The sequence below is a fragment of the Fusarium sambucinum genome, chromosome I (assembly GCF_050947815.1).
Source record: "Fusarium sambucinum isolate potato_lamoka chromosome I, whole genome shotgun sequence".
Taxonomy (NCBI): domain Eukaryota; kingdom Fungi; phylum Ascomycota; class Sordariomycetes; order Hypocreales; family Nectriaceae; genus Fusarium; species Fusarium sambucinum.
The window spans coordinates 5860349-5887258 of NC_139294.1; the positions used below are offsets into that span (position 1 = coordinate 5860349).

The 26910-nt window shown below is 48.1% G+C and overlaps 10 protein-coding genes across 10 annotated transcripts; 6 read left to right on the forward strand and 4 right to left on the reverse strand.

Annotated features, from left to right (window-relative positions):
* Positions 1-425: 425 nt before the first annotated feature.
* FSST1_004596 (proline racemase family) lies at positions 426-1436 on the forward strand (the record flags this gene model as incomplete). The annotated part of the gene is made up of 1 exon (XM_083230786.1): positions 426-1436. The coding sequence occupies one exon, from the start codon at positions 426-428 to the stop codon at positions 1434-1436; it is 1011 nt and encodes a 336-aa protein (XP_083088026.1).
* Positions 1437-1758: 322 nt separating this feature from the next.
* On the reverse strand, positions 1759-3001 carry FSST1_004597 (FAD dependent oxidoreductase; the record flags this gene model as incomplete). Its single annotated transcript, XM_083230787.1, has 4 exons — positions 1759-2585; positions 2638-2735; positions 2787-2921; positions 2976-3001. The coding sequence occupies 4 exons, from the start codon at positions 2999-3001 to the stop codon at positions 1759-1761; spliced, it is 1086 nt and encodes a 361-aa protein (XP_083088027.1).
* A 1024-nt stretch (positions 3002-4025) lies between these two features.
* FSST1_004598 (uncharacterized protein) lies at positions 4026-4649 on the forward strand (the record flags this gene model as incomplete). The annotated part of the gene is made up of 1 exon (XM_083230788.1): positions 4026-4649. The coding sequence occupies one exon, from the start codon at positions 4026-4028 to the stop codon at positions 4647-4649; it is 624 nt and encodes a 207-aa protein (XP_083088028.1).
* A 254-nt stretch (positions 4650-4903) lies between these two features.
* On the reverse strand, positions 4904-6636 carry FSST1_004599 (general substrate transporter; the record flags this gene model as incomplete). The annotated part of the gene is made up of 3 exons (XM_083230789.1): positions 4904-5649; positions 5700-6286; positions 6335-6636. The coding sequence occupies 3 exons, from the start codon at positions 6634-6636 to the stop codon at positions 4904-4906; spliced, it is 1635 nt and encodes a 544-aa protein (XP_083088029.1).
* A 1662-nt stretch (positions 6637-8298) lies between these two features.
* Positions 8299-11483, reverse strand: FSST1_004600 (hydantoinase/oxoprolinase family protein; the record flags this gene model as incomplete). The annotated part of the gene is made up of 5 exons (XM_083230790.1): positions 8299-8784; positions 8836-9039; positions 9087-9163; positions 9214-9317; positions 9367-11483. The coding sequence occupies 5 exons, from the start codon at positions 11481-11483 to the stop codon at positions 8299-8301; spliced, it is 2988 nt and encodes a 995-aa protein (XP_083088030.1).
* Positions 11484-12716: 1233 nt separating this feature from the next.
* On the forward strand, positions 12717-14805 carry FSST1_004601 (permease for cytosine/purines, uracil, thiamine, allantoin-domain-containing protein; the record flags this gene model as incomplete). Its single annotated transcript, XM_083230792.1, has 6 exons — positions 12717-12773; positions 12850-12916; positions 13078-13236; positions 13282-13365; positions 13419-14398; positions 14473-14805. The coding sequence occupies 6 exons, from the start codon at positions 12717-12719 to the stop codon at positions 14803-14805; spliced, it is 1680 nt and encodes a 559-aa protein (XP_083088031.1).
* Positions 14806-15571: 766 nt separating this feature from the next.
* FSST1_004602 (transcription factor domain-containing protein) lies at positions 15572-18017 on the forward strand (the record flags this gene model as incomplete). Its single annotated transcript, XM_083230793.1, has 5 exons — positions 15572-15740; positions 15909-17277; positions 17326-17441; positions 17487-17684; positions 17740-18017. 5 exons carry the CDS (start codon positions 15572-15574, stop codon positions 18015-18017), a joined length of 2130 nt encoding a protein of 709 aa, XP_083088032.1.
* Positions 18018-19682: 1665 nt separating this feature from the next.
* FSST1_004603 (transcription factor domain-containing protein) lies at positions 19683-22294 on the forward strand (the record flags this gene model as incomplete). Its single annotated transcript, XM_083230794.1, has 3 exons — positions 19683-19796; positions 19888-20018; positions 20080-22294. The coding sequence occupies 3 exons, from the start codon at positions 19683-19685 to the stop codon at positions 22292-22294; spliced, it is 2460 nt and encodes an 819-aa protein (XP_083088033.1).
* Positions 22295-22614: 320 nt separating this feature from the next.
* Positions 22615-24534, forward strand: FSST1_004604 (Zn(II)2Cys6 transcription factor domain-containing protein; the record flags this gene model as incomplete). Its single annotated transcript, XM_083230795.1, has 6 exons — positions 22615-22745; positions 22813-23090; positions 23137-23191; positions 23241-23460; positions 23511-23644; positions 23697-24534. The coding sequence occupies 6 exons, from the start codon at positions 22615-22617 to the stop codon at positions 24532-24534; spliced, it is 1656 nt and encodes a 551-aa protein (XP_083088034.1).
* Positions 24535-24701: 167 nt separating this feature from the next.
* On the reverse strand, positions 24702-26443 carry FSST1_004605 (uncharacterized protein; the record flags this gene model as incomplete). The annotated part of the gene is made up of 7 exons (XM_083230796.1): positions 24702-25438; positions 25531-25674; positions 25729-25884; positions 25975-26034; positions 26091-26135; positions 26186-26332; positions 26386-26443. The coding sequence occupies 7 exons, from the start codon at positions 26441-26443 to the stop codon at positions 24702-24704; spliced, it is 1347 nt and encodes a 448-aa protein (XP_083088035.1).
* Between the last annotated feature and the right edge of the window lie 467 nt (positions 26444-26910).

Below are 26910 nucleotides of genomic sequence, written 5' to 3' on the forward strand. Positions count from 1 at the left end.
GGTCTAGGGTAACCTCCATAGCGATACCATGAGAGAAAGTGTTAGTCTCTTCCATCTTCTAAAAGTCACGAGGCTCTTAACTAGATTGCGACGCGTTCTAGATTACCCCGATATATCATTCTACTCACGAGTTAAAGACAACTAACCATCAATCAAAAGCCAATCACAGATAAACTGTACCAAAAGTGTCGATTTTGTGGTCGGGTTCTCTAGCCTCATTCCGAATCGGGAAGTTTTCCGCTATCCCACCTAAAACGCCCGATCAGAACAAGACAAGACGAGCAATCACGATAGTCTAGCTTTGCTTATAGATACCGAAATGATAATAATATGAACCAAAGAACCTCTCCCCATATACCATCTGCAACGATCTTCATATTAACCTTGTTTCTTCCCAACAAACCAACCACTTTAAATAAATCACTATGCGGTCAAAACGAGTCATCTCCATCGTCACCTGCCACGCTGAAGGCGAGGTCGGCGACGTCGTTATTGGCGGTGTTATCGACGTGCCGGCCAAGACCATGCACGATAAGCTTGTCCACTATATGGCAGAAAAGGATGACTTACGGAAACTTCTCCTCCAAGAGCCTCGTGGTCGCCTGGAGATGAGCGTGAACTTGGTTGTCCCACCTTGTCGCCCTGACGCTGACGCTGGATTTCTGATTATGGCCCCTGGCGATTGGGTTCCCATGTCTGGCTCCAACTGCGTGTGCACAACTACTGTTCTTCTCGAGACGGGTATCGTGCCCATGATCGAGCCCGTCACAACAGTGCGATTGGATACTGCCGCTGGACTGGTAGTGGCTACTGCCGACTGTCAGAACGGAAAGTGTAAATCAGTCTCTTTCGATAACGTTCCTGCTTTCGTCTACGCTCTAGATAAAGAAATCGACGTCCCTGGCGTAGGCACAATCTCCGTCGATATCGCCTACGGAGGGCAGTGGTACGTGCTGGTCAAATCAGAAGCACTTGGTATCAGAGTCGAGACCATCAACGCCGACCGTCTCGTTGATTTCGGCAAGAGGATAAAAGAAGCCGTCTTGGCAAACTGCATGCCAACACACCCAGAGAACCCAGCCATATGCGGCATCAACAACACCATCATCACAGAGCCCTTGGAAGACGGCCCCAACGGCAAGATTGTTAAGCACACTGTTGTCGTGACACCTGGACGACTGGACCGAAGTCCTTGCGGAACAGGAAGTTCGTCACGCTTGGCCATTCTTCACGCGAGGGGGCTGATCAAGGAAGGCGAAGAGGTTACGTTTAGAAGTATAATCAACACTGAGTTTGTTGGAAAGATTAGGGGCACGACTAATGTTGGCGAGCTTGATGCTGTGCTCCCAACCATCAAGGGACGAGCTTGGATTACGGGAGAGAAGAATGTACACCTTGACCCTGAGGATCCTTTCCCAACGGGCTTCTTGCTTTAGAAGAACGTTAATAGAAATGAATAACACAATGGAATTATTCTTGAGCAACCGTTTTATTTGATTTGCAAGTGTGATCCAGAAGAACTAGTTCATCAAATTTCTAGGCGTAGTTTTAGGGACACAGAACAGAACAACTGTGCAGGAAATTTCTGGATCTTGAGTTGCTCCCGATTTCAAGCTACCTTGTTAGACGAGACTAGGAGCCCACCGGTTCAACGCCTATATCAAAGTATCAATCAGAAACCAACGTGCAATATTATAGACTATGGTAAGAACTGAAGGACATGCTAGGCTAAAAGAAACAATCTAACAACGCTGCAGCTTACAATCTTGGTCGAGTTCCAGTCACCTTGTCGACCAACTCAACTACACCCTCGGCACATCCGTAAGATCCCATGTATCCCCAGCCTGAATGCCCATAGTTGTGGATAACCCATGTCTCATTGTCCAACTTTTCCTCCTCCAGCCTCATTCCTCCCTTTCTGTACGGGCGGAAGCCAACGCCGTGTCTGATGATGCTCAAACCAGTGATACCCTTTCCACCAGCAATTTCGGGCATCAAGTCCACGACTCGCTGCATGATACGGTTTGCTGTGTTTGGACAAGGTTGTGTATCCCAGTTGTTGATTTGATAAGTACCGCCGATTATGGTACCTCCACCTGCGGCTCTTTGCATAGCATAGATCTCCTCGCCACTTTCGTCTAGAGCGCTTGAGCACATGAAGAGAGGCATATTCTTGGGCGTTTCATTTCGCACGACGACGACCTGGCCTCTGGCGGGAGCAACAGTCGTGTCCTCCACACCTCCGAGTTTCAGTGAACCAAGTCCAGTCGCGTTGACGATGATATTCGCCTTCTTGCCAGTGTGGCTGAGAGACTTGGCCTCGTTAATGTTGGTAAGAATACCTCGCTTGACTACGACTCCGTACTTGAGACATTGGCCCAGCAACCAGGGGAGATAAATGGCTGTGTTGATACAAATTCCCTGGTATTGGAAACCCGAGTCGTAGCCGGCGGAAAGTTCAGTGGGTGTGTTGTCTCTGAAGTTGTTGAACATATCCTTGAACCAAGGGTTGTCCGCATAAAAGTGTGCCGAGAAGCCAGATTTGGCAGACTTCATGTCACGATCTCGACGAAGGACGTGAGTTGCTGGTCATGGTAAGCCATTGTTGAAAGTCGCATCGATGGAGAAGATACTTACTCTGGAAGTGAATACCTGCCTCCGGAGTCTCTTCGACAAGCTTCTTAAGAGCGATCCATGTTCTTTGCTCCCATCGACTGGCCTCTTTGGGTGCTAGTCTATAAACAAGGCATCAGAAGACTGAGCTCGAAGTCAATGCAGCGACTTACGGAATGACATTGGCTCCAGCCCATGGTGAAGCGTATTCTGCATCATAGTCACCGGGCATGTGCTTGCCTACAACGGTGACATCGTTTCCCTCTTTGGCCAGCAATAAGGCTGATGTGAGTCCAATCACACCGGCACTATCACTCGTTAGCTGTCTTGTCCAAGTTATTTTTAGACAGTGGTCTACTCACCCAATAACGACAACAGTGTTTGACATGATGTATGAAATTAAGATGTAGAATGACAGTATTTAGAGCGAATCTATTGATTATAAGAACCATAGTGCAACTAAGAGATGGCCATCTTAAATGCCGACTATTTAGACATGGTTGGTTGATTATCGGTTAGCTGCAATTGGCTGGGTCGCGGACGCATGCCATTCTCGATGATGTGGGCATCTCAGCTTGACTCGTGTGGGGTGAACTTAAAAGATACGGACATTCGCGCTGGCTTTCCCATGTTGATCTCGTCTGAAATGTCGTGTGACCTGTCAGAGATAGCGCTTGTTGTTCTAAATCGGCAACAAAGGAAGTGTTTCCGGGTCAATAAGCGACTATCTCCCTGTTGCCACACCGCCATACTCTGATCTCTTCTGAACTTGGTGTTCTTGTGCCAGTTATGTTTACCCTTCATATTCAAAAATGAGTGTTCATTCTATCACATACGACCAAAGGTAGTGGAAAATACGGGATCCCGTCCGCTCTCCCATAGTCAAGCCACTAACCGGCGGATTAGTAGTTGGGTCGGTGACGACCAGCGAATCCCCGCTGTTGTATGTATCTTTTCATTTTTGCTGTTTTGCAGTTCTTTTTCGATGCAAATGGCTCTTTGGTTTACTACCACTGGCAGACATAGATATGTCCTAGGCCAGTTCCTTACATGTTCCAATAGTTACAATTCACGAGGCATATATTGATTGGGCTACCTAAATAATCAGGACGGAATCTTTGTGAGACATGTTGTGATGATTGATCATCTATGTCGCACTCATTGAGTAGGCAAAGAATAATATTTAAAAGCCTTGATTTTCAACCTCAACATGTAAGATTCCTTCGTTTCTAATAAAAGACTCGAACAGAATTGTGCATAGTCAGCTTAGGATGGCTCAGCCTCATCATCATCCCAAGCCGATCCATACTTTTCCATCATCGCATAAGCATGCAATCTAAATTTTATATGAACCCATCAAAATCTCAATAAATTTCTCTTCTCAATTTACTCGCGTCCGTTGTATACCAGTAATGTGGACTACTCGGTTTGTTCTAGCGCTTGTAGGCTGGGGAGCCATCAAACATGTGCAACATTCGTCAATGGTCTTAGTAGCTGCCTCTGCTACAGGCCTGAAATCGGCCGAAGAGTATTCTTGCGCCAAAGCCATCTGCTTCGCTCAAGATCAAGTGCGAACCAACCATCAACACAGCGGTGTCTCGTCGAAAGACCCAAACGACATCTCCCTCTTTGATGTCCTTGGCCTTGACCCATATCAAAAACCGTTCCATCCACTCGTCGAGTCTTTATCCCCTGATGGAAAGAATTGGAAGGAGGCAAAAGAAGCGCTGGAGAGTACACGTGTGGATTGGGAAGAGGCAAAGATGCTACTTCGGAACAAAGCCATGTCTGATCAAGAGGTGGTGGATGTCCTTATCAACGCGGCTAATGAGACCGCGCTATTGAAACAGCCGGACTCTGTTGTTGACAAGTTGGGGACTATGGCTATGAAATACATGGTGCATAATGTATTGTCGCATGAGGGGATCAGGCTTATGTACCAGTGGAAGTTTCTCCCTCTTATTGAACGTCCTGGAGCGTTAAAAAAGTTCTGTAAGGATGTACTGGTGGAAGCCAATCGTCATGACGAGCTGTGAAAGAAGAACGCGTTCCAAAGAGTCAGAACGCGAAAAAAGGCCGGTCACAAGGATATAGCACATATAAGATACTGGGTTATCATTTGATGAAATCATGAATAGTATGAAGACTAGTATTATTTATTCTAAGAAAATGCATATGACACATGAATCACGTTCTGCTTATCTTGAGTCCTGATATTCCCCCTACCCCAATATGACTCTTTACAAAAGTACAGAACTCAATCTTCTGTCTTCCGAATTTGCTTAATTCTCTACTTCTCAGTTGGCGATGAAGAACGTCGAGGCACCTCCTCATGCGTAGCGTGGCTCAGCTTAGCCTCAACATCGCCCTTCTCAGCCTTGTTCGTGGCATGAGTCGCAACATGAGTCTTCCAAGCTGGGGTACCAATATACTTGATACCGTTAGGGTCCTCAAAGATATGAGCAGTCTCTTCAAGTGTCTTTCCAGCTGTCTCGGGGAACATGAAGAAGACGTGAACAAACATGGCGACGTTGAAAACACCGAAGATGATATAACTCTTCCACGTAATGTTCTCGAAAGCCACAGGTGTAAAAAGACCCAGAGCAGTGTTGAAAGCCCAGTTGGAAGATGTGGCGAATGCGACACCCTTTCCTCGAAGACGAAGAGGGAACAGCTCAGGAGGGTATGTCCAGGAGGCAGGACCCCAGGTTGGGGCGTAAGAAGCGACAAAGAGGTATGTACAGGCGATAAGACCTTTTGCAGCGCCTCCACCGACGCTCATAGATACTTGAGGCGAGTCGCGCTCGTCTTTGGGAATGACGGTACCGTGAGCAGCCAGGATACCTGCGTTGGCGAACATCCATGTGCACATGAGAACAGCACCGATGAGGAAAGTTGGGCGACGTCCCCATTTGTCCATCCAAAGAAGAGCGGGAATCGTCATGAGGACGTTGATGATGTATTGGATAGAAGAGGCGAGAAGATTGGCGTTGCCCTTGTAGCCTGCCATCGAAAAGACGTATGAGATGTAGTACACTGTGTTGCGTTAGTAATTGACAGTCTCATAAGATATCGATAGAACTTACTCATAACGTTCATGCCAGTAAGCTGAGACCAGATCTGAGTAAACACTCCAATGATGGTCCGGTTAAGCATATTGGGCTTGAAGAGATCAAGGTATGTAACATCGGCAATTGAGGCCTCGAAGGCACACATATCCTTGATATCCTGCAGCTCAAGAGCTACAAATGGATGATCGGGATCTCCATGCCCATGAACGAGGGTGAGTACGCCATGACACTCTTCCCAACGATCCTTCCTGGCTAACCATCTTGGCGACTCGGGAAGAAGCATCATCATGAAGAAGAGAAAGATGCCGGGAACCATTTGTAGACCCCAAGGAACACGGAACGCAGCGGTAGAGTAGTCGGCTGAAGTGCGCCCGCCAATGTTGGCGCTGCCGTAGGAGATGTAGTACATGATCAGGATACCCCAAGTGATGGCCCATTGCTGCATGCCGATGAAGCGACCGCGTCTGGAAGGAGGCGAGATCTCTGCAATGTAAACGGGGACTTGAGCAGATTCGATACCGACGGCGAGACCGTTGATGACACGGCCAACGACCAACATGCCGATGTTTTGCGAGGCGCAGGAAATAATAGAGCCAATTGTCCTACAAATTATTAGAACTTCTGGCTCAGAGTACGCGAGCCTGACTTACCAGACAATACAACCAACCATGATGGAGTATTTTCTTCCAAGACGATCGCTGAGAATGCCAGAGCATAGAGCTCCAAGCCACGAACCAGCGGCCATACTAGCCGTGATTCCACCCTGGTTCAGAGATGTTGGGCCACTGCAATCCAGATCATCGTTGAATGGTGGGCCTTTGGGACCTTGGTTGAAGTAGCACTTATAAGAGTTCTCGCCCAGCTGGGCAGAGATGGAGGAGATGTCGAAGCCAAAGAGTGCGCCGCCTACTACCGAAGTAGCGGCGATCACGTAAATATTGCCAATAGGCATGTTGAACTGTAGAGTGGTTTGTCCTTTCAGTCAATGATAGAGTAGTAGAGAACAACGGTGTAACTTGGGAGGTGAACATGTTATATATCCCCCAACCCAGGGCATCGGGTTACACCACCTTGTTCAAAAGACATTTGTCTACTGGTCACGTTTGATGTGGAACATTGCGGCGGACCAGGTTTGGCGATTCTCGTGCTGCAATGTGAAGCCTTCTGACGCCGGAGATCATTGCCTGTGTTGGTTGTATGTAGGACGATGGGATGAGGGACGGAGGATCCACAGGACAGGCCATGATAACGGTCTGGGGTTGATGAGACGGTGGTAGACGAAGAATTGCACCAATTACTTATTGAGCATGACGTAGATTTCGAGAAGAAGAGGGTTATGGTTGTCCAACGTTTGTCAATGGCAGGGTTCATCTCTCCCGGGTTCTCCCATCTCTGCCAAGCTGTCATCCACTAGGCGGAGAATATTTCTCTTTGGGCGAGTGGTGCCATGGCCATCACATCACGATCAAGGCACCTTCATTTCGGATCCGAATTGTTTGCGTATATAGTATTCCCCAGATCTCTTCACACGTGAATAGGTCCGAATACTGAACACAAGCGCTGCAATAAGAAGCGAGAATTGATCTGGGTCTACGGGGAAGCTTAATAACTTGCGGAGAATGGGATTTGTCACATGCACTGTTGGTTGACCAGACTATGGGAAAAGAATGCCTGATTTTTGGTCAAACCACATTTTAGGTCCTGTGATTTTCAATGATTGGCGGTCCAATTGAGTCCTGGCATTGTGCCTAAATTGAATTGAATCCTTCTTGTCGTATTCAACTTCTGAAACTCCGGTCCAGTGTCATGGGAAAAGTTTGCCTGCCATCAGCGCATCTGGTGGGCAGATTCACTGTTGGTCTGTCGCCTAGCATCCATGTTATTCCCGACAGAAGGATTTTTCAATTGTGATTTATGATGTCAACCCATGCATGTCCAGTCCTCAATTCCAGCATTTGTCAGAGCTGCATGGTTCCCTGGGCAGATGGCACGAGACTTGAAAAGCCTTCACCTAGATCCGAGGATTACTCAATTCGCATACGCGCCTGCATCCATCTATTACTATGGAACAGTCAATTGAGCATTGCAGCCTTAAAGATTGAATGTAAAGCTAACTGCTGTCTCTTTGTCGCATTTGCGACCGTGGTAAGTACTGCCATCCAATCCCATATTAGCCATGTCTTGTAGAACATCCTGACGATTTGGTTCAAATCTAACAAAGCTCAACAGCACTACTAAGAGAATTCACTATATAATTTCGTACCAAGAGATCGCGATAGCTTCAGCGACACTCAAGATTTATGGCCAGAGACTAAACGTAGCGCGCCGCGCCGCGCCGCACCGACACTTGCTCATTACCGGAGCTAACACACTGCCGAGACTACCTTCTTCAAGGCTGGTCTTATTCTGACAAACATCAACCAGAGAAATTCTCCGAACTCTTCAATGGTACACAATGTCAAGAAATATTTACTGTCGTAATCGCATGTCTATTGTCATGATGCTATAACACCCCAATGCTTCCTAAACTCCCCATGTGCCATGCCATGTCTCTAAATACCTCCAAATCCATGTCATAACCATACTAAATGATATGCGCTCATGCTTTCATATATCATGACCCAAACTCCTCAATCACGCTCCTCGCCTCAGTAAAGTCATTATCAACACCTACGTAGCCCATCTTGAGGCCAAACCCCTCTGGTCCGCCCACCTTCATGCCCTTGTCAGTCTTCCACAGCGGATGCGCTGGTAGAGCAACGACGTTGACCCTCAAACCGTACCGCAAATCTTGTGAACCAATTCCCTCGCCGTCTTGGCCAAGGATGGAGATTAGATCGGGAACTGTGCATACAACCTTTTGCGATTCCTCCGAGCCGTCGGCGTCGCTGAGGGCGGCGTAGAGATACTCGTTCTGGAAAGGTATGACCATGTGTTTGTCGCCGCTTGTGGTACTCTGTTTGCTCGATCCGTGCGTTTCGCGCTCGTCGGCGCTGAGGGGCGCGATTACCACCGAGCCCATTGTGTAGCCACCGCCAATGTATCTTCTCACATCGACGATTTTACCGGTGAAGAGTAGTTTTCCGGCGCAGACATCAAACTGTCATTCATTAGCGATAATTCGTACAAGAGCGAAATCGGACCAACTCACAATCGCGTCTACATAGCTGGTCTTCTTTCGTCGGGCGTTGTGCACCGCGCGACCGAGATACCATGCCTGAGAAACAGTGTTGGGAACGCCGTGAGATTTGATCACAGATCCAGGCAGAGGGTTAGCGCATACTGCGCAGCCAAGGCCAAGCTCGATGGTTGTTGTTCGGAGAAGAGATTCCAGACGCATGGGAGTATCGGTGCTCTGGTCTTGTTAGCTAACGGATTGAATGGGAAAGATTGAGGACTTACCATTACTACGCTGACATTGCCTCTTGCGTCGGACAAGACACAAGGCGTCAAAGAGTGACCGTAGACACTAAAGGTAGCTTTAATGGATTAACGTTGTAGTTGTAAGTAGGAGAAATGAACAACTCACCATGATACATGGTTGGGTATGCTCGACCCATGGCATCACCATCGACGACAGGAACGTCAAAGTGGACAGCCGAAGGGAAAGCACTCATACCATTTCCACCACCACTTCACAGGTTAGCAAACATCTTCAGGTATCGCGTCGCAATTGACTTACATCTCATCGATATACATGCCGTCAAATGTCTTGTTACCAACGACCTTATTGACGGCATTGATCCCCGTGACAATCTCGTTGCCTCCCGCAATTCGCTCATTGATCACGCTTGGACTACCGTACCAAGAACCAAAGCAAACCATGGCATCATCATCAAGAGCCTTCGGCGAAATAACCCTCATCTTCTTTTCGGGGTTCTTTCGTAGAGCATCCAGACTCTTGAGGTACTCGTGGTGTGTTGGTCCACCGCCACCTGTTCCCAGAACACCGCATCCCGTAGCGATCATCTCGAGGTCAATTTCCGACAGGTACCATACACCTTCTTGTACATCGGGCCTGTATGCGTCGAGATCCACGTGTAGAGATGGCTTGTAGGTCGGCGTCAAAGCATCAGGGACGCTGACCTTTTCGCCCTCGTCCTCTTGAAACTCGCGCACACTTATCACAGGTGGTGAAGGCGGTGGTGTAAGTTCTTCAGGAATGGCTAGGGTTCCAACAGCACGTACTTGTATTCGAAGAGCTCCGTTGGACATATATTGAAGCGGCATCTTGTTGATTTCAACAATCTTGACATCATTCTTCGAGGCACCCTTGGCAACGGCGAGATCAATTGCTTTGGCGCACGCTGCGTCGACGATGACCTTCTCAGATCGTCCTTCGGGGATTTCAACAATGTCAATCTCACCAGAGACCTTTGCGATTGCTGCGCCGACGGCATTGGCTGCGCCTTGGTGGATGGGCACAATGCACTTGTCCACACCGGCGAGAGCTTCTGTGACGAGCAGGGCACCTCCGCCGACGAGAAGGACGTGGACGGGAGCTGAAGAGACCTTCATTTGTTCGACAAGACTCTCGAGCATTCTGTTGAGTTCCTTGCGACCGTTTTCCACGACAGAGGTGGGGACATCGTTGACCAGAGACGCATCTCCAAGATTGGCCTTGCCCAGCGCGACAACGATGTCGGTCGCCGTCAAAGTCTTGCCTCCAAAGACTCTTGCTTCTTGTTGAATGCAATGACCAACTGATCCAGGACCGATGGTGACATTCCCCGTATCAGCATTGACGTTCACCTTGCTTCCGCCTCCAAGACCAATTGAAACAACCTCTGGCATTGAGAATGCGGTGCGAACGCCTCCCACCTCGACGAAACCGGGGGCTTGTCGGGGGAAACCAGAGGGCAGCAAAGCGCATACATCTGTGGTTGTACCTCCAATGTCGACGACTAAAACTTGTGGTTCCTCCTCTTCTGATTGTGTCTCAGCCCTTTTGTGGTGATCCAGCCCAGCGAGAAATGCGGCTCCAGTCATGCTGTTTGTTGGCCCACTTGCAAAAGTCTTGATGGGGAATTCGGCTGCTGTATCGGCATCGATCAATGTTCCGTCGTTTTGTGATAGGAAAAGAGGACATGTAAGTTGTAGTCGGTGCATGGCATGCTTGAACCCCTTCTTAACCCGGTGACCGGTACGTAGTATCGAAGCGTTGAGAATTGTCGCATTTTCGCGCTCTAGAAATCCTGTTGGTCCGATATCGTGAGAGCAGACAACCTGTAATCCCGGACATTCCTCCATAATAATTCGTCGGCATCGTTCCTCATGTATACCGTCGTGGTCGAGTGGTGAAAATACACCCACTAGAGCGATGACGTTGATACCCTTGGCGACAACATCCCTGGCTGTCCGTCTAATTTGTTCTTCGTCCAAGGGTAATATTTCCCTTCCGTCAATCTCAAGTCCTCCATCGAGATAGTAAACTCCTCCGTCGAGGATTGTTTTTAAGCCGAGTGGGAAATCGGCAAAGGGTGGCAACTGTCTTGTAAAGGGACCGCACAGCCTCAGTACAGCAACACGGTCAAGTCTTCTGGCGTCTGCTTCTACAAGGGCGTTGATAAAATGTGTTGTCCCTATAGTAACACTGAGAACACAGCTCTGGTCGACAGCGGAGTCACGAATGACTGCTCTTATGGCTGATTCAATGCCGCTGGTGATGTCTTTTGTTGTGCTTGCCTTGTGAGAGGCCAAGACGCCACGACCGGGGTTGTTGGTGGCTCGTATGTCGAGAATTGCGGCGTCGGTGTTTGTTCCTCCAACATCGACTCCGATTCGGTAAAGGGATGACATTGTTTCTCTTTCGTCTATGTTATTTCGTGTTGGTGAGAGTCGAGTCAGGTAAGTTTTGTATGTTAGCCAATCACTTTAGTTAATGGTGGTGTATGTAGCCAGAGCCTGATAGCATGGCGCAGTAGTGTTATAGCATTGTTGTGGATGGAAGCTCGGAGGGGACTTTATGTATGGCTTTTTTCGTTTCTTGTTTGACAACCCTGTCCATCTATTACGCCGAAACTAAGTATGCATGAATAAGGGAAGAGAAGGAAAAGAAGCACGCAAAGACGAACAAGAAGAAAAACCCCGACGATTTCCTTTTCGTTATCCATCCATGGTCGAGACATTGATGGAGGGAGGGGCCAAGTTGGCCGACGCCAAGCGGCGCAGAATTGCCCGATCTAGATAGTGGGTTTAACGGGCTCCATTTCCTCTAGGTCCGGTACTTTCACTCCGGGCTTTGCGGTGCTACACAGTACTGTGCTGGTGCTGGTGCTGGTGCTGGTGCTGTAGTGCTGCTTGCAGCTGATGTGAGCCTGGAGCCAGTGCTGTCACTAGCCAGAACAGGACAGGACAGGGGGAGGGGTTAGAGGGGAGGCATGAAGATGGAGAAGGCAAAGGAGAAAAAATCTGAACCATTCCGTCGGTGTCTCACAACCTTGGGTCCAACCAACAGACCCAAGAATCGGAATCTCATCTCATCTTTTATATCGTCGATCCTTCCTCCCTTCTCTTTTCTCTTTCTGTTTTGTCTTCATTGGCCAGTGCGTTTCTTGGCCTACCTACTATTGCATTCCATCCCATCATTGTTCTGTGAAGAGTCTGGGGTAGTGGCACATGTTGCAGACAAACAAAATGTACAGTTCCCCAGTAAGGAATGGTCTAGTCTCATTTCATCTCGTTTCCCCCAATAAAGATAAGGCTGCTTCAATATTGGTAGCAAACAAATGCTGATGAAGCTTAAGTTCAGTCTGAGCTGACGAACTAAGGTTTCGGAGGGACCATCCTCATTAGCTCCAAAATGAAATGGATGTTCCCCCCGGGGGCTTTCGCTCTCCCCATATCTAAATTCTAAACCCCCTTCCCTTTTTCTTCATTGCTCCGAGAAGTTCGTGAGAGTAACGGCGAAGCTACTGCACACACTATTGATCCTTTTAGATCCTGATCTTGGCTTGTTTTTCGATCGGTCTAGAAGGTCTTTTCTTACTTTTGAACTATTTATTTTCAATTGAGGCTATTCCCGACCCTTCCATGGCTTTGACAAGTCTTGTTCGGCGCCTCGAGCTACCGCGTGGCTCGCAGTTCATCGTACGTCACATCTTTGAGTGCCAACTCCAAGCGCGTCGCCAATTGAACTGACACGAATCTCCCTTTTGACAAATAGAATGAAGATGTTAGACCAGTAGCAAGCGAAAGAAGAACGTGGACGTTTCTAACGTTTCATAACTTTTGTATGTTTAAATCCATTCCTTCCATTACCTATTCCCTTTTCTCTTCTTTTCTCCAGATGCAGCAAATCATTCGTGCATGCATGCGTGGGTGCATAAGCGAGCCTGTGTTTTCCTTCTGTTCTCCTTCCTTTTTCTGATTTCTGACCGCTTACATGGAACAGGGCTCTTGATCAATTGCAATATTGCTACATACTTGACTGGTAGCGCTCTTATTCCTCTGGGCTTGACGTGGTGGCAGGCGATTATTGCCATTGTGCTGGGTAATATCCTCGCGACAGTTGCACTGATTCTTGCTTCTTTGGCGGGTGCTTATTATCACAGTAAGTTATACATCAATTGGGAGGACTATTGACTGACAATTGCAGTTGGCTTTCCTGTTTTCAGTAGGGCTGTTTGGGGAATCTGGGGTTCTCAATTCGTCATCTGGAATCGCATTTTTCTCTCTCTTGGTATGTTCTTGCGTGGACCCTCAATGATGTACATCACCAATTGACAATCACAGTCTGGTATGGCTTCCAATCATGGGTTGGCGGACAATGCGTCTACCTCATGCTCCTCTCATGGGATCCGTCACTCGAAGACCACATCCCTAATACGATCCCTGCCTCGACGGGTATGACATCGGCCCAGTTCTTGTCATACTTTATCTTTTGCGTCGTTACGCTCCCGTTCCTCTGGATCCGACCGCACAAGATACAGAAGTTCTTTTACTTTGCCAGTTCAATCACCCTCGTCTTTTTCGTGGTGCTATTGATATGGGCTCTCGCGACCATGGGGCCGGATGGCTTTGGCGACACCATCAGCGACAGCACACCTCTTCCGACCACCGGTGGACCGAATAGTGTTACTTGGTTGTTGATCTCGGGTATTATGTCGACGGTTGGAGGTATCGCGGCGGGCATCCTCAATCAGAACGATTATGCGCGTCTTGCGAAACAACCCGGCGCTGCCATTTGGGGACAGACCTTTGCTTTTCCCTTGTACAGCATTGGCGCATCTGTTATTGGCATTTTGGTCACGGCTGCTACGCAAAAACGAATGGGCGAAGCTATCTGGAACCCTCCTACCTTGTTCGCAGCCATCTTGGCCAAGGATCCCACCTCTGGCACACGAGCGGCCGTCTTCTTCGCCGGCCTGGCCCTTTCCATCTCCCAGATGGGCAGCAACTTGCCAGGCAACGCACTCTCTGGCGGAATCGACTTGGCCTCTGTCTTTCCAAGGTACATCAACATCCGTCGCGGCGCGTACCTGATGGCTCTCCTCAGCCCCATCGTCAACCCCTGGAGACTGGTCAACACAGCTACCGTCTTCCTCACGGTCCTCTCGGGTTACAGTGTCTTCTTGGCGCCCATGACCGGTCTCATGGTAGCCCACTACAACTTGGTGGCAAAGGGAAAGATCAACGTCGATCACCTCTATGTGGGCCACAAGGAGAGCATTTATTGGTACAAGGCGGGTGTTAATTGGCGTGCATTTGCAGCGGTAAGTTACGCTTTGACACGGATTTATCCAATCGAAAACACCGGACTTTTTCAGCTGACTTTGTTATCTTGTAGTGGATTGTAGGTGTCGTTCCACAGATGCCGGGCTTTATCGCAGCAGTGAACCCATCTGTTCATGTCTCAGACGGCGCGATTGAGCTGTATAGACTCAATTATCTCTTTGGTTTCATGGTCAGTGCAGTGGTGTATTACGTCCTTCACTTGTCTGTTCCAGAGCAGAAGCTGGACAACTTCATCAATGATGGCACATCCGCCAAAGACACGCAGCAGATGTACCATGATCGCTGGAACATGCCCTACACAAAGGGCGAGCCAGAGAGCCAGGAACACATCATACCGCACAGCAAGGGACCCAACTCCTTGGCGACCGTCGCGACATCTTGTTAGATTAGGATATTGTTTTGAAAGTTGAGGCGAGCGATTTGTTTATTTAATTAACTGGACTACGAGCCTACGAGCCTTTGTTTAGAGTTTAGTATTAATTTCAACCCTGTATTAATATTACTGAGAAAATACTCATTCCCATGGCGCTGGGACCCGATCCATGATTCAGGAACATGTCTCGCAAGCTATTCCTGGGTAGACCCTGTATTGTGATCTTCAAGGATCTTCGCCCACGATTTGGATCCAATTTCCAAGCCGCGTCTGTTTCAATCTGAAGGACAAAGAGCCAAACCGTCGTTGAAAAAGGCCCAAGTTAGTTTCCGTCGTTACAATCTGCAATTGACACATAAAAACTAGTACGTAATTAGACAACTCGGAGGTATCTTGACTGCATTCGGTCAAAGCCGATCCATTCAAGTGCCGAGACTATTGGAACTAGAAAGGTCCCTCTATCCAAGTGTCTTCAAGGGACCCCCCCTTGTCGGCCAACTTATCTTTTCCCCCATCCCTCCCTCCATCACGCCAGTTCTTTTTCCTTTCGCCGACGAACTCGCTTCTTTCGTTCCTTCTTTCTGCAGTCTTTTTTTATTCCCTTTTTTTTGCCATTGCTCATTTGTTAATGGTGCGCGTGGAGACACACACACACACGCCTCCGGACTACTCCCTTCGCACCTATTCCTCTTCTCGGTTGGCTTCGGGTACCTGAACCAGAACAGACCAGGCTCATCCATAACATAACCTACGGATAACTACTATTTACTGGCTGATCATGGATCATTCCATGGATCCTGAACGGGCAACTTCTTCGTCCACTCCCCGCAAGTTCAGCATTCGCAGTAACTTTGGTAAAGCGCGTCAGCCCAGAAGTCGCAAGAACAGGCCCTGTGACGCTTGTCGTCGCCGTAAGACTGCTTGTGTCATTACTGCTGAGCCCCCATGTGAGACGCGTCCGATTTCCATCCATTCTATTCCCCGCTCATTACCGTACTATCGGTTCTATCTCATCATCCTTGACACTTAATTAAGCCATATATACATACACACAAACACTTTCTTTACTGTACTGTGAATTGAGTCAACTAACCAGTCCACCCTTCGTAATTCAGGTCTGTTTTGTAAAAGCAGAGGCTTGGTATGCCAATCCCTCTCTGATCCCGATGTCCTGGCTTCTCGGGCCGGACCTTCTGTCACTACTTCTGCTTCTGGCCATCATATCTACCCTGGTCCTGGAGGCCCATCACCTTCAACTGCCGATACGTCTAGGAGTTTTGATGCTACAAGTCCCGCCTCAGTCGCAGCTTCAGCTACAGCATCAGTTACGGCTTCTGTCTCTGCCTCTACATCCGCCATCTCTCCATCCGCGGTCTCCGAAGTCAACCGCCACAGGACCGAGCCGTCCGCCGTTGTTCACAACGGCCTCGTTCGGCCCCATCCTCCGCCTGTCCCTGGTCAAAGCCCTTCTGACATCAACCCTCACAGCCTTGATCCACCCCGTTTGCATCCCGATCAGGAAGTTGTATATGCCATTGAAGATGTTCCAGGCAGGACTGCCCACGCCATGGCATTAGCCTCGGAGCAGGATCCTTACTTTTTGGATGCCTTTAGGTCGGTGCTGCTCAGCGAGAGAGAGGGCATCGATGCCAACTTTGTCCAGGTCTATCACGGCGGGCCTGATCAAGATGATTACCCCATGCACTTTTTGCTTCTGCTGGATGAGTTCCCCGATCACAAGAATGAGGCTAGACAGCATGCTTCGGATGCTATAGAACGTATTGTATGGCCCCATGGACCAGCCCTGGTTCGTCTTTACTTCCGACACGTCCATGTCGGGTTCCCCGTCATCCACAAGGCTCGTTTCCTTCGACAGTATGCAACTTCCAAACTGGACATACCCTCGTCACTACGGGGAGCCGTGTATGCTTTGGCCTGTGTCTACTGGTCCCAGGACGCCCAGCTCGCCAGGATACCGTGTCCCTTCAAACAGCACGAGCTAACCAACAATGCTCAAGAGGCGCTGCGGCGGGAACTCGATGCGCCTAATCTGTCTCGCCTAATGTCGGCTCTATTGCTGATGCACATGATACCGCCCGAGATAGACAGCGTCGAGACCCCTTATCTCTGGGTGATGGCGTGTCAAGCCACCTCGGTCGCGCAGATGCTCGGTCTTCACATGGACCCTGACAAGTGGAACATTGCGCCATGGGAGAAGAGGTTGCGGAAGAAGCTCTGGTGGGCCGTCTTTTACACGGACTGCTGGTCGTCAGTCTGCCACGGTAACCCCCCGCATATAAGCTACGAATCTTTTACGACTCCGCCACCAGATATGGACGATCTGCGGTCCGGTGAAGACATCCCTGACGATCTGCGGTACATGATTGACCCCAAGGATGCCACCTTCCGTGTAGTTGATGGTGCCCGTTTCCTCGAGCAAATCGCTGTGTCGAGAGAGATGCGTGCCATCTTGGATTGCAGCCAGTGAGTCCAATTCGATCTGATGTTTATGCAATGGCTTACACGTAATAGCGGTGTACGATCTAACACGCAGACGCGTACACAATTAATACCCATTCGAGAGACGCTCAAGGAATGGCCCAGCCTTATCCCTAGTTGCTTGGCTGTGAGACCTTATGCACACAATGGTATGTCATTCACACAGTTGGCCGATGGTATCTAACAGTTATCAGGACCCCTGCACATCTCATTCTTTGCAACACAAGTACTACTGTTCCGTGGCCTCATGTTCCCCGCCACAAGAGCCGCAAAGGTGACACCTGGTTCAAACCTGCAAAGGTGGCTCTCCACCGCGCTCGCAGAATTCGAGCTCTTCACCACCTTTATGTCATATATTACCGAACAAGAACTCACCAGCTTCTGGGGCCGTTGTAAGTTTCTAATCTCACCCCTGTATACCATGTCTCACTAATTAACACAACCTAGTTGCCCGATCGCAGCTCATTCTCTGCGGTAACTTTCTCATATACTTGTTTCTCCTTGCCAGTGATCCTCGCGATGTCGAGGCGGCTTACAGGTTGTTGGAAAAGTTCCACCTCTCACTGCAGAGACTCGGTGCTACGGATGACACGGCAGCACAGGTCTTTTTGCGACCTGTCATTTTAAGGATTGATTCGTTCTTTATGCAAGCTACCGAGTTGATCAAACATGGAAGAACGGTGAAGCTGGAGCCGCCTGTCATGACAGTGCCGAGAGGAGAGTAGCTAGGCTGTATTAGAGTGATTCTGCACTCGTAATGAATTAATGATACCCAAAATACAACCATAACTTCTGGTATACTTACACACCCCAGAAACAAGTGATTCTTGTACCATGTCACCCCAACCGTGCGTGGCACCATTATGACGACAATCCTCAATGTCTCGGCGAATATATATATGCATGTTTCTAAACTATTTGCAACCACCCTTGTATTGTCTTGCATGGGAGAAAGTTGACGTCGGCCAACTCGACTCGTCCATTATCAGATGTGCTTCGTTCTCCGCCGTCGATCGGCAAGCTTAGCATCGGGTAAGAAAATAGTGCCGCCTCGCTTAGCTGTTCGCCGATGATGCATTTACAAGGGTTCGAGAGGCGTTTTGGCGTTCAATCTATTACCTCGAAAGCGTTGCTTGCATTAGTACCCTGCAATAATCTTGAAAAAGTTCCCCGATCAACCTAACAATTTTTGTATTTTTGAATATGTATATTGTTCAATGTGTAGCTTGTAACATTCCCATAGTACCTCTGGAACATGATGGATTGGGTAATACTGAATTGTATAGGGTATGTGGGAAAGTTTCAACCTTGACTTTGCAATCTTGTTCTGAGAGCGTTTGTTCGTTAGTAACCTCTTTTCGTTATCGATATAAACTCTTCTATAAACATTTTTTGTCGTAATCAAAAAGTGGTGCCTTGATCTTACAGCGATAACGTCTTTCTATTAAAGAAGTTAAGTGAAATTGGCGGATGGCTTCGACTTAGAGAGTAAAACTTAGTACAACCTTTGGATGAAAATTCCGCCTTGCTTGAAGTACAGAAAAAGCTAGTCACTTGAGGTATAAGAAAACAAGGTAACAGGACACTCTATACTAATTAATCGATAATGTTAGGTCATTTATTTTCATACCCTGAAGTTCAGAGATTATCTTTTCTGCTACCCACTAGTCTAGTCCCGTAGAAACTGTAGAGATCACTGGGAGTGTCTAGCCGTAACAGCTAAATCAATGTTGTTCTTGGAACTGCAAGAAAATCTTTCCAACATCGTCGTTTACGTTCGGCAGAGTTTGTGGCAAGTTAAGTTCCTTCCCTTTGACAGAACAGACTGCAACATCCACAGATACACCCACGATGGCAAAGAGTAGTTTGCGGGCGAAGGTTTCGCTTCTTGAATTGTTATAGCACACTTCGAATTCGTAAAGTATTGCGCCAAGGGTGATCATTCGCAGCCGTCAAGTTTCTTCGGAGTTTGTTTCCATCTAGGTTTTGTCGTGCTGTTGTTGAACTGCGCTGTCGGTTGGGTCTAAATTGTCTGCTTCTCACAGAACCACAAGTACTACTGGTCAGACTTTCCAGAATTAACGAGCTTTAACCAGGTTAGTTATATGATATATCAATAACCATCATCATTTGTAAAGAGATGTTGTTAGATCGACGTTTAGTCCCCATAATTTCTGTCATGTCGCTGTTCCATCAGTGGCTTTTTAGGATTGACGCCATCTACGTCTACCATCGGGAGCATACATCCGCCTGTTCCCACCCGCGGGAGGGAATCCTTCCACCCGAGGACCTTCATTCCTCCCCAACCCCCCCAGTAAAGGAAGCATCGATTCGATGAACCCTTCGCTTCTTCCTGTTGGAGAGTCAGAGCGTCAGAGTCAGATTCAACAATGTCAGCATCTACAGCAGTCGAATCTTCAGCGATAGCCGCCAAGCGTCGCTTAAGGCGCATACCTGACGAATCTCGTAAAAGAAACGCTCAGAGCTGTGACCGTTGTCGCAAGGTGAGCCAACTTCTTTAATTAGACTCTTTCTATGCAACACAACATGATCTATCCACTCAAGACTTGGCGCTGATTATGTGTCTGCATTAAGCGACGATGCAAGTGTGTACCTGATCCTTCGGGTACAGGTTGCATTAATTGCGTCGAACATAATAGCACCTGCTCGTACACGGCACCGCGTAAGACACGCTTCTATGGAAGTGTCGATGATTTAAGCGATAGGTGACAGCTGACCCATCCCCATTGTTTAAGCTATACCCACGTTAACCGTGCGCCTTAATAGGTACCTTTGTCTTGAAGCTCTTGTCAAGGGTGCATTCCCGAATGAAGCCCTCGATACCGTCAATGACCTTGCGCAATTAGGCCAGCGAATGGGCTATAAAATGCCCAATATCGCTGACCCTAATCGCAAGTTGATTAGAGTTGAAGAATTGGTTTCAAGTCCTCCCAACAGCACACAAACACCAACGACAGGACCAGAGATTATTACTACAGAAGATCAGGCTGCTGCGCCTGGTAAATCCCAATGCGACGAGCCTCAGTCATCACTGGTCAAAGATAACTCTGGTCATCAACACTACATTGGTCCTTCAGGGACACTTAATTTCTGGAATCAGTTGCGAAATCTGGTTGATTCGAATGATAGCCAGGCTAATCAAGGTCGTCAGGGAGCTACCAAGTTCACTCAGGATAACACGAGTCGACTCCTCGAGGCCGACGAACCGGATGATGACAACCAACCGCAGTGCAATGCTACTTGGCCTCAAGACGGAACCTCGCCTGGATCCATGACGTCTGCTATCGCGCGAGATTTTACACGTCTTCCCACTACTGACATGGAAGAGATTCTCGGCCAATTCCCTGCAAACGAAGTGTTGGAAAGACTCATCCAGTCATACTTCACCAATGTCCACGATGACTTCCCTCTCTTCCATCGAGCAACATTTGAAGAAGAATATGAGTTGTTTATTGTTCAAGCGCGAGGGGACCCGCGTATTCCAAATTCAAGACCACTTCAACTACCCGACTGGGGCTGGATTGGTTGTCTTCATATGATTGCCGTATTTGGATCTATATCGGATAGGTCAATCCCCAACGTTGACCATTCTGCGCTACGGCGGAGATCAGTTACGGTGACCAGAACTCTGCTACCGCAATTTATCGCAAAGTGTTCTCTAAGTAATGTTCGAGTCTTGCTACTGCTGGCCCTCTTTTTACACAACAACAACGAGAGAAATGCCGCGTGGAATATAGCGGGCACAGCGACTCGCATCTCTTTTGCCCTGGGTCTTCATAGACTAGACATGAGTTCTTCATTCAGACCGCTCGAAAGAGAAGTCAGAAAATGGGTATTCTGCACACTCTACGCATTTGAGCAATTCCTCGCATCAAGTCTCGGTCGACCTAGTGGCTTGCAAGAACTTGACGTCGAAGTCGTCCCGCCCAGAGAAGACTTTGTGGAAGGAGGTATAGGAACTGATGCCAGACTCGTATCGTGGTCTGTGAAACTCCAAGCTATTCTAGCACGAACAAGACTCCTACATGGAGTAAACCGAAGCCCAGGACCGAAATTGGATGAGATTATGAACGCTTTGGATGGCTGGAAAAGGGATATTGGGAAAGCACCAGGACTGGACGTTTCTTGGGTCAAGTTGGAAGGCAGGGCTCTACCATCTCTAGACCAAGATGGCGCTGTGGATATGGAGGAACTCAAGGTTTCGCTGGCTTGGAAGACACGTCCACAACTTCGCGCTGTCTTGCTGATGCATATTCAGTTTCATTACATCGCTATTGTTGCTACACGACCACTCCTCCTTCGCGACGTAGCATTGATGCGCAAGGCTGATGCTGAAGCTTCCAAAACACCGGTACCTACACACGCTGCGTTGTGTGTCAAGCATGCATGCCAACTGAGCTATCTTATGATTCTTCTCGACCACTTTGACGTCCTAAACGGTCTTTCCGGATTGGATGTTTTCTACGCTTACTGTTCAGCCATGATTTTGATCCTTCGACTACTCCGGCTACGTCCTGGCGAGCTAGTAGAAGGAGTCAAGCCGGACGAGGTAGCTCTACAAAGCAAGATCCGACGTATAGTAGAAACCCTACGAAACGTCATCAACCATACCGAAAAGTGCGGCTCAATGGCACGACTGGCTCAGGTTGTCGATACCTTCTCAGAGTGCGCCAACAACCCGAATGATCCACCAGCCATGTCAAATCTTCCTCCGCAGGGCATAAACACGAGCAGCATGCCTTACCCTCCCGGATGGCAAGCTCAACAAATGCAGCCACATGACCCCCAAGGTCAAGGAATGGGTTCTATGGATGGACTTTTGAATTTCTTACCGTTCCCGGGATTCGCGCCTGTTGAGGGGTCGATGGCACAGTTTATACCGGGGAGCGACGTGGAAGCGGCTGGATGGGCTGAAATGGAGTTTCTAATGGAGGGATATGGCGAGGCAAACAGGACGGGTTTTATGGATAGACATGAATAGGTTATTAGACCAATCGCTACACAGTACATAGAGAAATCAGTATCTTATCAACTTAGCCTATACCTGTTGTCACAGTAGCCTAAAATGAGTTTATTCTTTATGAAAATACTTGTAATGTTGCATCCAACCCTCAGACAAATTACTCCTCACGCCAAGTCCGGTCTGCACCCCTGCATTGGAAATCCGTTTAAGTTAGTGCTTACTTCTTCTCAAATGTCGCTGCATCTCATTCCATCCTCCAGTCCTCCTCTTCTTGGGATCGCACGAAACAACCTTTACAGGATACTAAAGTTAAACTGCCCCAGCACACCACTGAAACCATGCAGGGTGAGGAAACTACAGCTAGTAAGACCAATAAGCCTCGACTTCGTCGTGCGCACACGCGAAGTAGGACAGGGTGCTCAGAATGTCGTAACCGCAGAGTGAGATGTGACGAGCAAAAACCTCAATGGTGAGTCACTATCTAATCCCATTTTACTATATCTATCGACCTATTACTAAAATCACTAATTGACAAGCCAAAACTGCATCAAAAGCCAGAGAACATGCGAGTATCCTCCTGTCAAAATCCCTCTCAGGGAGAGAAGAGCACTAGAGAAAGCGGGAAATGTCCAGCCTTGGCAGGCCACAACACCCTGGGAACATACCCCTCGGGAAACTTCTAGATATGCTAAAAGACCTGAGGTGTCAAATTCGCAGTCTTTAGTGGCACAATTGGCCCTTTCTACATCGGTGGTGAATATGGGTTGTTCCTCCATTAATATGCCGCTGAGATCGCAGGAGCTGTTTCATTACTGTACGTGGAATTCACCTGCAGGCTTGTTTCATACTGACGATCACAGTCTATGGGACTGGCTCAGAGCTTGGAGTTTCACCAAAGGATCACACAAAAGACTGGTAAGTGTATCTGATACCTGGAAGTTGTGCTCGCATTAACAATGTATAGTCTTGCCTTTATCATCTCGAACCCCGACGCACTTAGAAACGCAGTACTCATGGCAGGCATACATTTCGCTTTCAACGTCGGCACCCTCTCCAAGTTTGAAACGACATTTCTGTATCACAAGATTGAGGCTGTGCAGCAAGTCAGGAAGTGGGTATCTAGAGGAGATATCAAGCTACTTGCTGGGATCACCAAACAGATCGCTACTCTGACCTTTGCAGAGGTTTGTAATACCCACTTGCAGGTCGGAAGAGATCATGCTGATCGTAGTAGGTCTGTCGAGGTGATATAAAATTAGCTGAAACACACCTAAGCGTCGTTTACGCTCTTTCGAACCGATTACGAGGTCAAGAGGATGACCAGTGCAAGACTATCGATCAAGAGCTCTCAGATCGATATTTCCTTCTGTCGGTTCTCACACTCGCCCAACTACGTTCGATGATTAGCTAACAAGAGCAGTACATCCACCTTTGTCCACGGCTTAAAAAGTGTTCTCAAAGGCGTCGCCGCTGAACAAGGTCACGATGGGGACATATCCACCATCGAGCTAAGCACAACCATAGACCTCCTCCACAATTTTCACTTAACCGCTGGCCAATTCTCCCACTATCTCAAGCTCAAGGCCGTTCGGTTGATTCCAGCCTTTTTCGAAGCTCCTTACAGCGGCGCACAGTTACTCGACGTTGACTACAGGCCCATTCTCGAGTGTCTCCAGGGTGTAGTTGAGATGGGTTCAAAAGAACAGGATGAGTTTTGGCTATATGGTCGATCCTCGGTGTTTTACGACAACATCATTTCGGCACATATGAACTCTATTTACTATGAGGACGATGTCAGCAAGTCTAACGCCACTACGCCCGAGGACTTGAGGTATAGGACATCCTGGTGCGCTTTATTGGTAGCGGTAGGGATGTATGTCGAACAAGTTGTGACTCTATGGTGTCCCTTGAAGAGGGAGATACTCCTTCACTCTTTATGTATCTTGCAGCGCGATGTTACTTTCGCTATGCGAAAGCCTGAGCCATTGCAACTTCCCGAGTTGATGTTGTGGGAGTCATTTATTGGGCTGGTAAGTATCCGTTGGCATGAGAAGGAGGGCGATATGGACTTGGAACCTGGTTTGAGGCCGTTCTTTGAAGGAATTGTAAGATCTCAGAGTAAGGCGATGAGATTGCGTACGTGGGAAGATGTCAAGGGGGTGTTCGTGGGTATTCTATGGCCCCGTTCAAGAAGTAAAGATGGGCATATGAGTAAGATTTGGGAAACAGCTATGGCCGATGTAGTTAAATCTACATAGTAGAAGGTTAGCCACTACTTCAGGGTAGTAGTATATGAAAGCCTTGAGTTATTATAAATATGATGGAAAACAACTGCTTGGGTATAATACTCATTCTTCAAACTTACATCCCGATAAATTACTTCCTCCAAACCTGAACACAGCCCATACATAGTTACATAAACCCTCTAGGAAACAAAAAGTAGATTACCGGAACTGGATCTGGCACCTAATCTCCCCCACCAGTGCCCCTGATAGGGCAAACCGAGTAGCTTAGCCTCCAGTCGCCCAACAGGTGCTTCGTAGATACGATGGGTGGAGTCTCCCTGGCCATTCGCAGTTCTAAATCTAACCGAATTTTCAATGCTTCCACGCTCAGTCGTGGAGCTTTCACCCTCTTGTTGATAAAAACGACGTCCCTGTTGTGGCTGCTGCGTAAAACCCTGTCTCTCCCAGTAGTGCCGCCCCTCGGTGGGAAGTTTGAGAGTATAACCAGGCACAGGATCAGACCCATTGAACAAACGAGCACCTATATGTACCTGCACATCGGCAGAGGTGTATGGCACTTTCCATGGCTTACGGGCCTTTTCACCCATAAGAGCTAGACCGACGGCACTTCTTGGAACGATGCGGTCGGTTAGCCAAGGGTGACGTGAATTTGGGTCCTTAACCCCGTTACATCGATAGCTCTGAAAGTACCTTTTAAGCATGTCGTCATCGAAGTCGATACCAGTATGCGAGTGAAGTTGTTGAATCATCCAGGCGAGAGCAGCATGCACAAAGCTTTCCTGGCTACCTATCCAACCCAAATGGCCGTGGTTGCCAACGAAGAAGACCTGATGAACGTTTCTCCCACTCATGTATGTTGGAAAGAAAGGCTCTCTTGTTTCGTGGAGGGCAAGGCAGTGGAATGCGTGCTTGACGTCTGTAAAGCAAATGATGTTAGCAACAACAGTAACTTAAGATGATACATTGCACGCCGAGAATGACAGGAAGAGGATTGAGTTGGATACTTACTCCTGGCAACGGAAGAGACCATATCCTCTTTCCTCTGTCCTCGACGGAGCAAAGCCAATGGCTTGGCTATGCCAAAGAGTGGGAGACCAAGGGAACCGACCGTGTCAAAGCAGCATAGAGCCTCAATCGTTACGTTGGTGTAGCCTGTGACATATTAGCGCACGATTTACTACTGGGAACGAGATAGTAGGCACTCACAATCGTACGTGAGTAGCTTTCTGGTGACCGGTAAATCGAAATTGGGATTCTTATCGCATTCCTTATACAAGAGATGGAAGAACTCATTGTCACCGCCTTGCTCGGGCAAACCAACAACGCTGATAATGAGTGCAAGGTAGCGAGCAGCCCAGGCACCTAGAAACGTTGTATTAGCTCTCTTAGGACTACCTCGTGGATAAGAAAGTCGGCTGATGTGAAACTCATCATTAAATTGTGGTGACTTACCTCGGGAATATCCAGACAGGATGATTTTGTCGCCAGGCTCATACTCTTCAGCGATTCTCTCTGATATAAAGTTAGATGATAATCATCGAGGAGAAAATAATACGGAAAGGACTCACTATATGCGGTGATGACATTGCGCTGCGTTCCCCAACCGCAAAGCCCTACGCATGTTAGCTGGATAAAGGCAGTGCGACGAAAAGGAACAGCTTACCTCCCAAGAAGCGATCGGAAGGGCTGATGTCCGATCCCACGCCGTGAAATCCAATTGAAACCACATTGTTGCGGCGTTTACAGATCAGCTTAGGTAGAACGGAGATGACTGTTTCTTGAGAGCTGCGGAAGCTACCAGCTAGTGTGCCTGAGGATGGTTGGTCAACGGAATTATGATCTCGAACAACTATGGCAACTTACCGTCCAGTGACACAACGAGAAGTTTCCTTTCGCGCCTTCTGAAGCTAGTGGATAGCATTGGGTCTCTTGTCACAGTAAAGATGGGGATAATAATTGTGGCTGCATGGAATGTGCAAATCCTTGCTCTTTGCTTGGGGTGGTCGCTTCAAGAATTGCCAGGCAAAGAAACAACTCAACGACCGTAAGACGAGAGAAATATGGATATAGCTGTTTGGTTTTTTGACGGTGATCAAGGGAAAGTCTTTTCAAGAAGGAAAGCATCGATGTTAAATAGAAGAGCGAGGCGGAAGAGGCAAGGGGTATGGCAAGGCTTCCGCCCCCAAACAGCTGAGCCTCTATGGCTTTTACATTTTCTAAATAAAGTCTACCTGAGAATAGAAAGAAGACAGTAATCGTTTTTAGCTAGTTATCCGATAAAGTTGGGTGCGCAAATAGACGATAACGAGACCTATGTCATAACATGGACAAGTTCGTGGCCGCCAAGATGTGAGGCAGAACCACGAAGGCCATGAGCTTATATGTCAC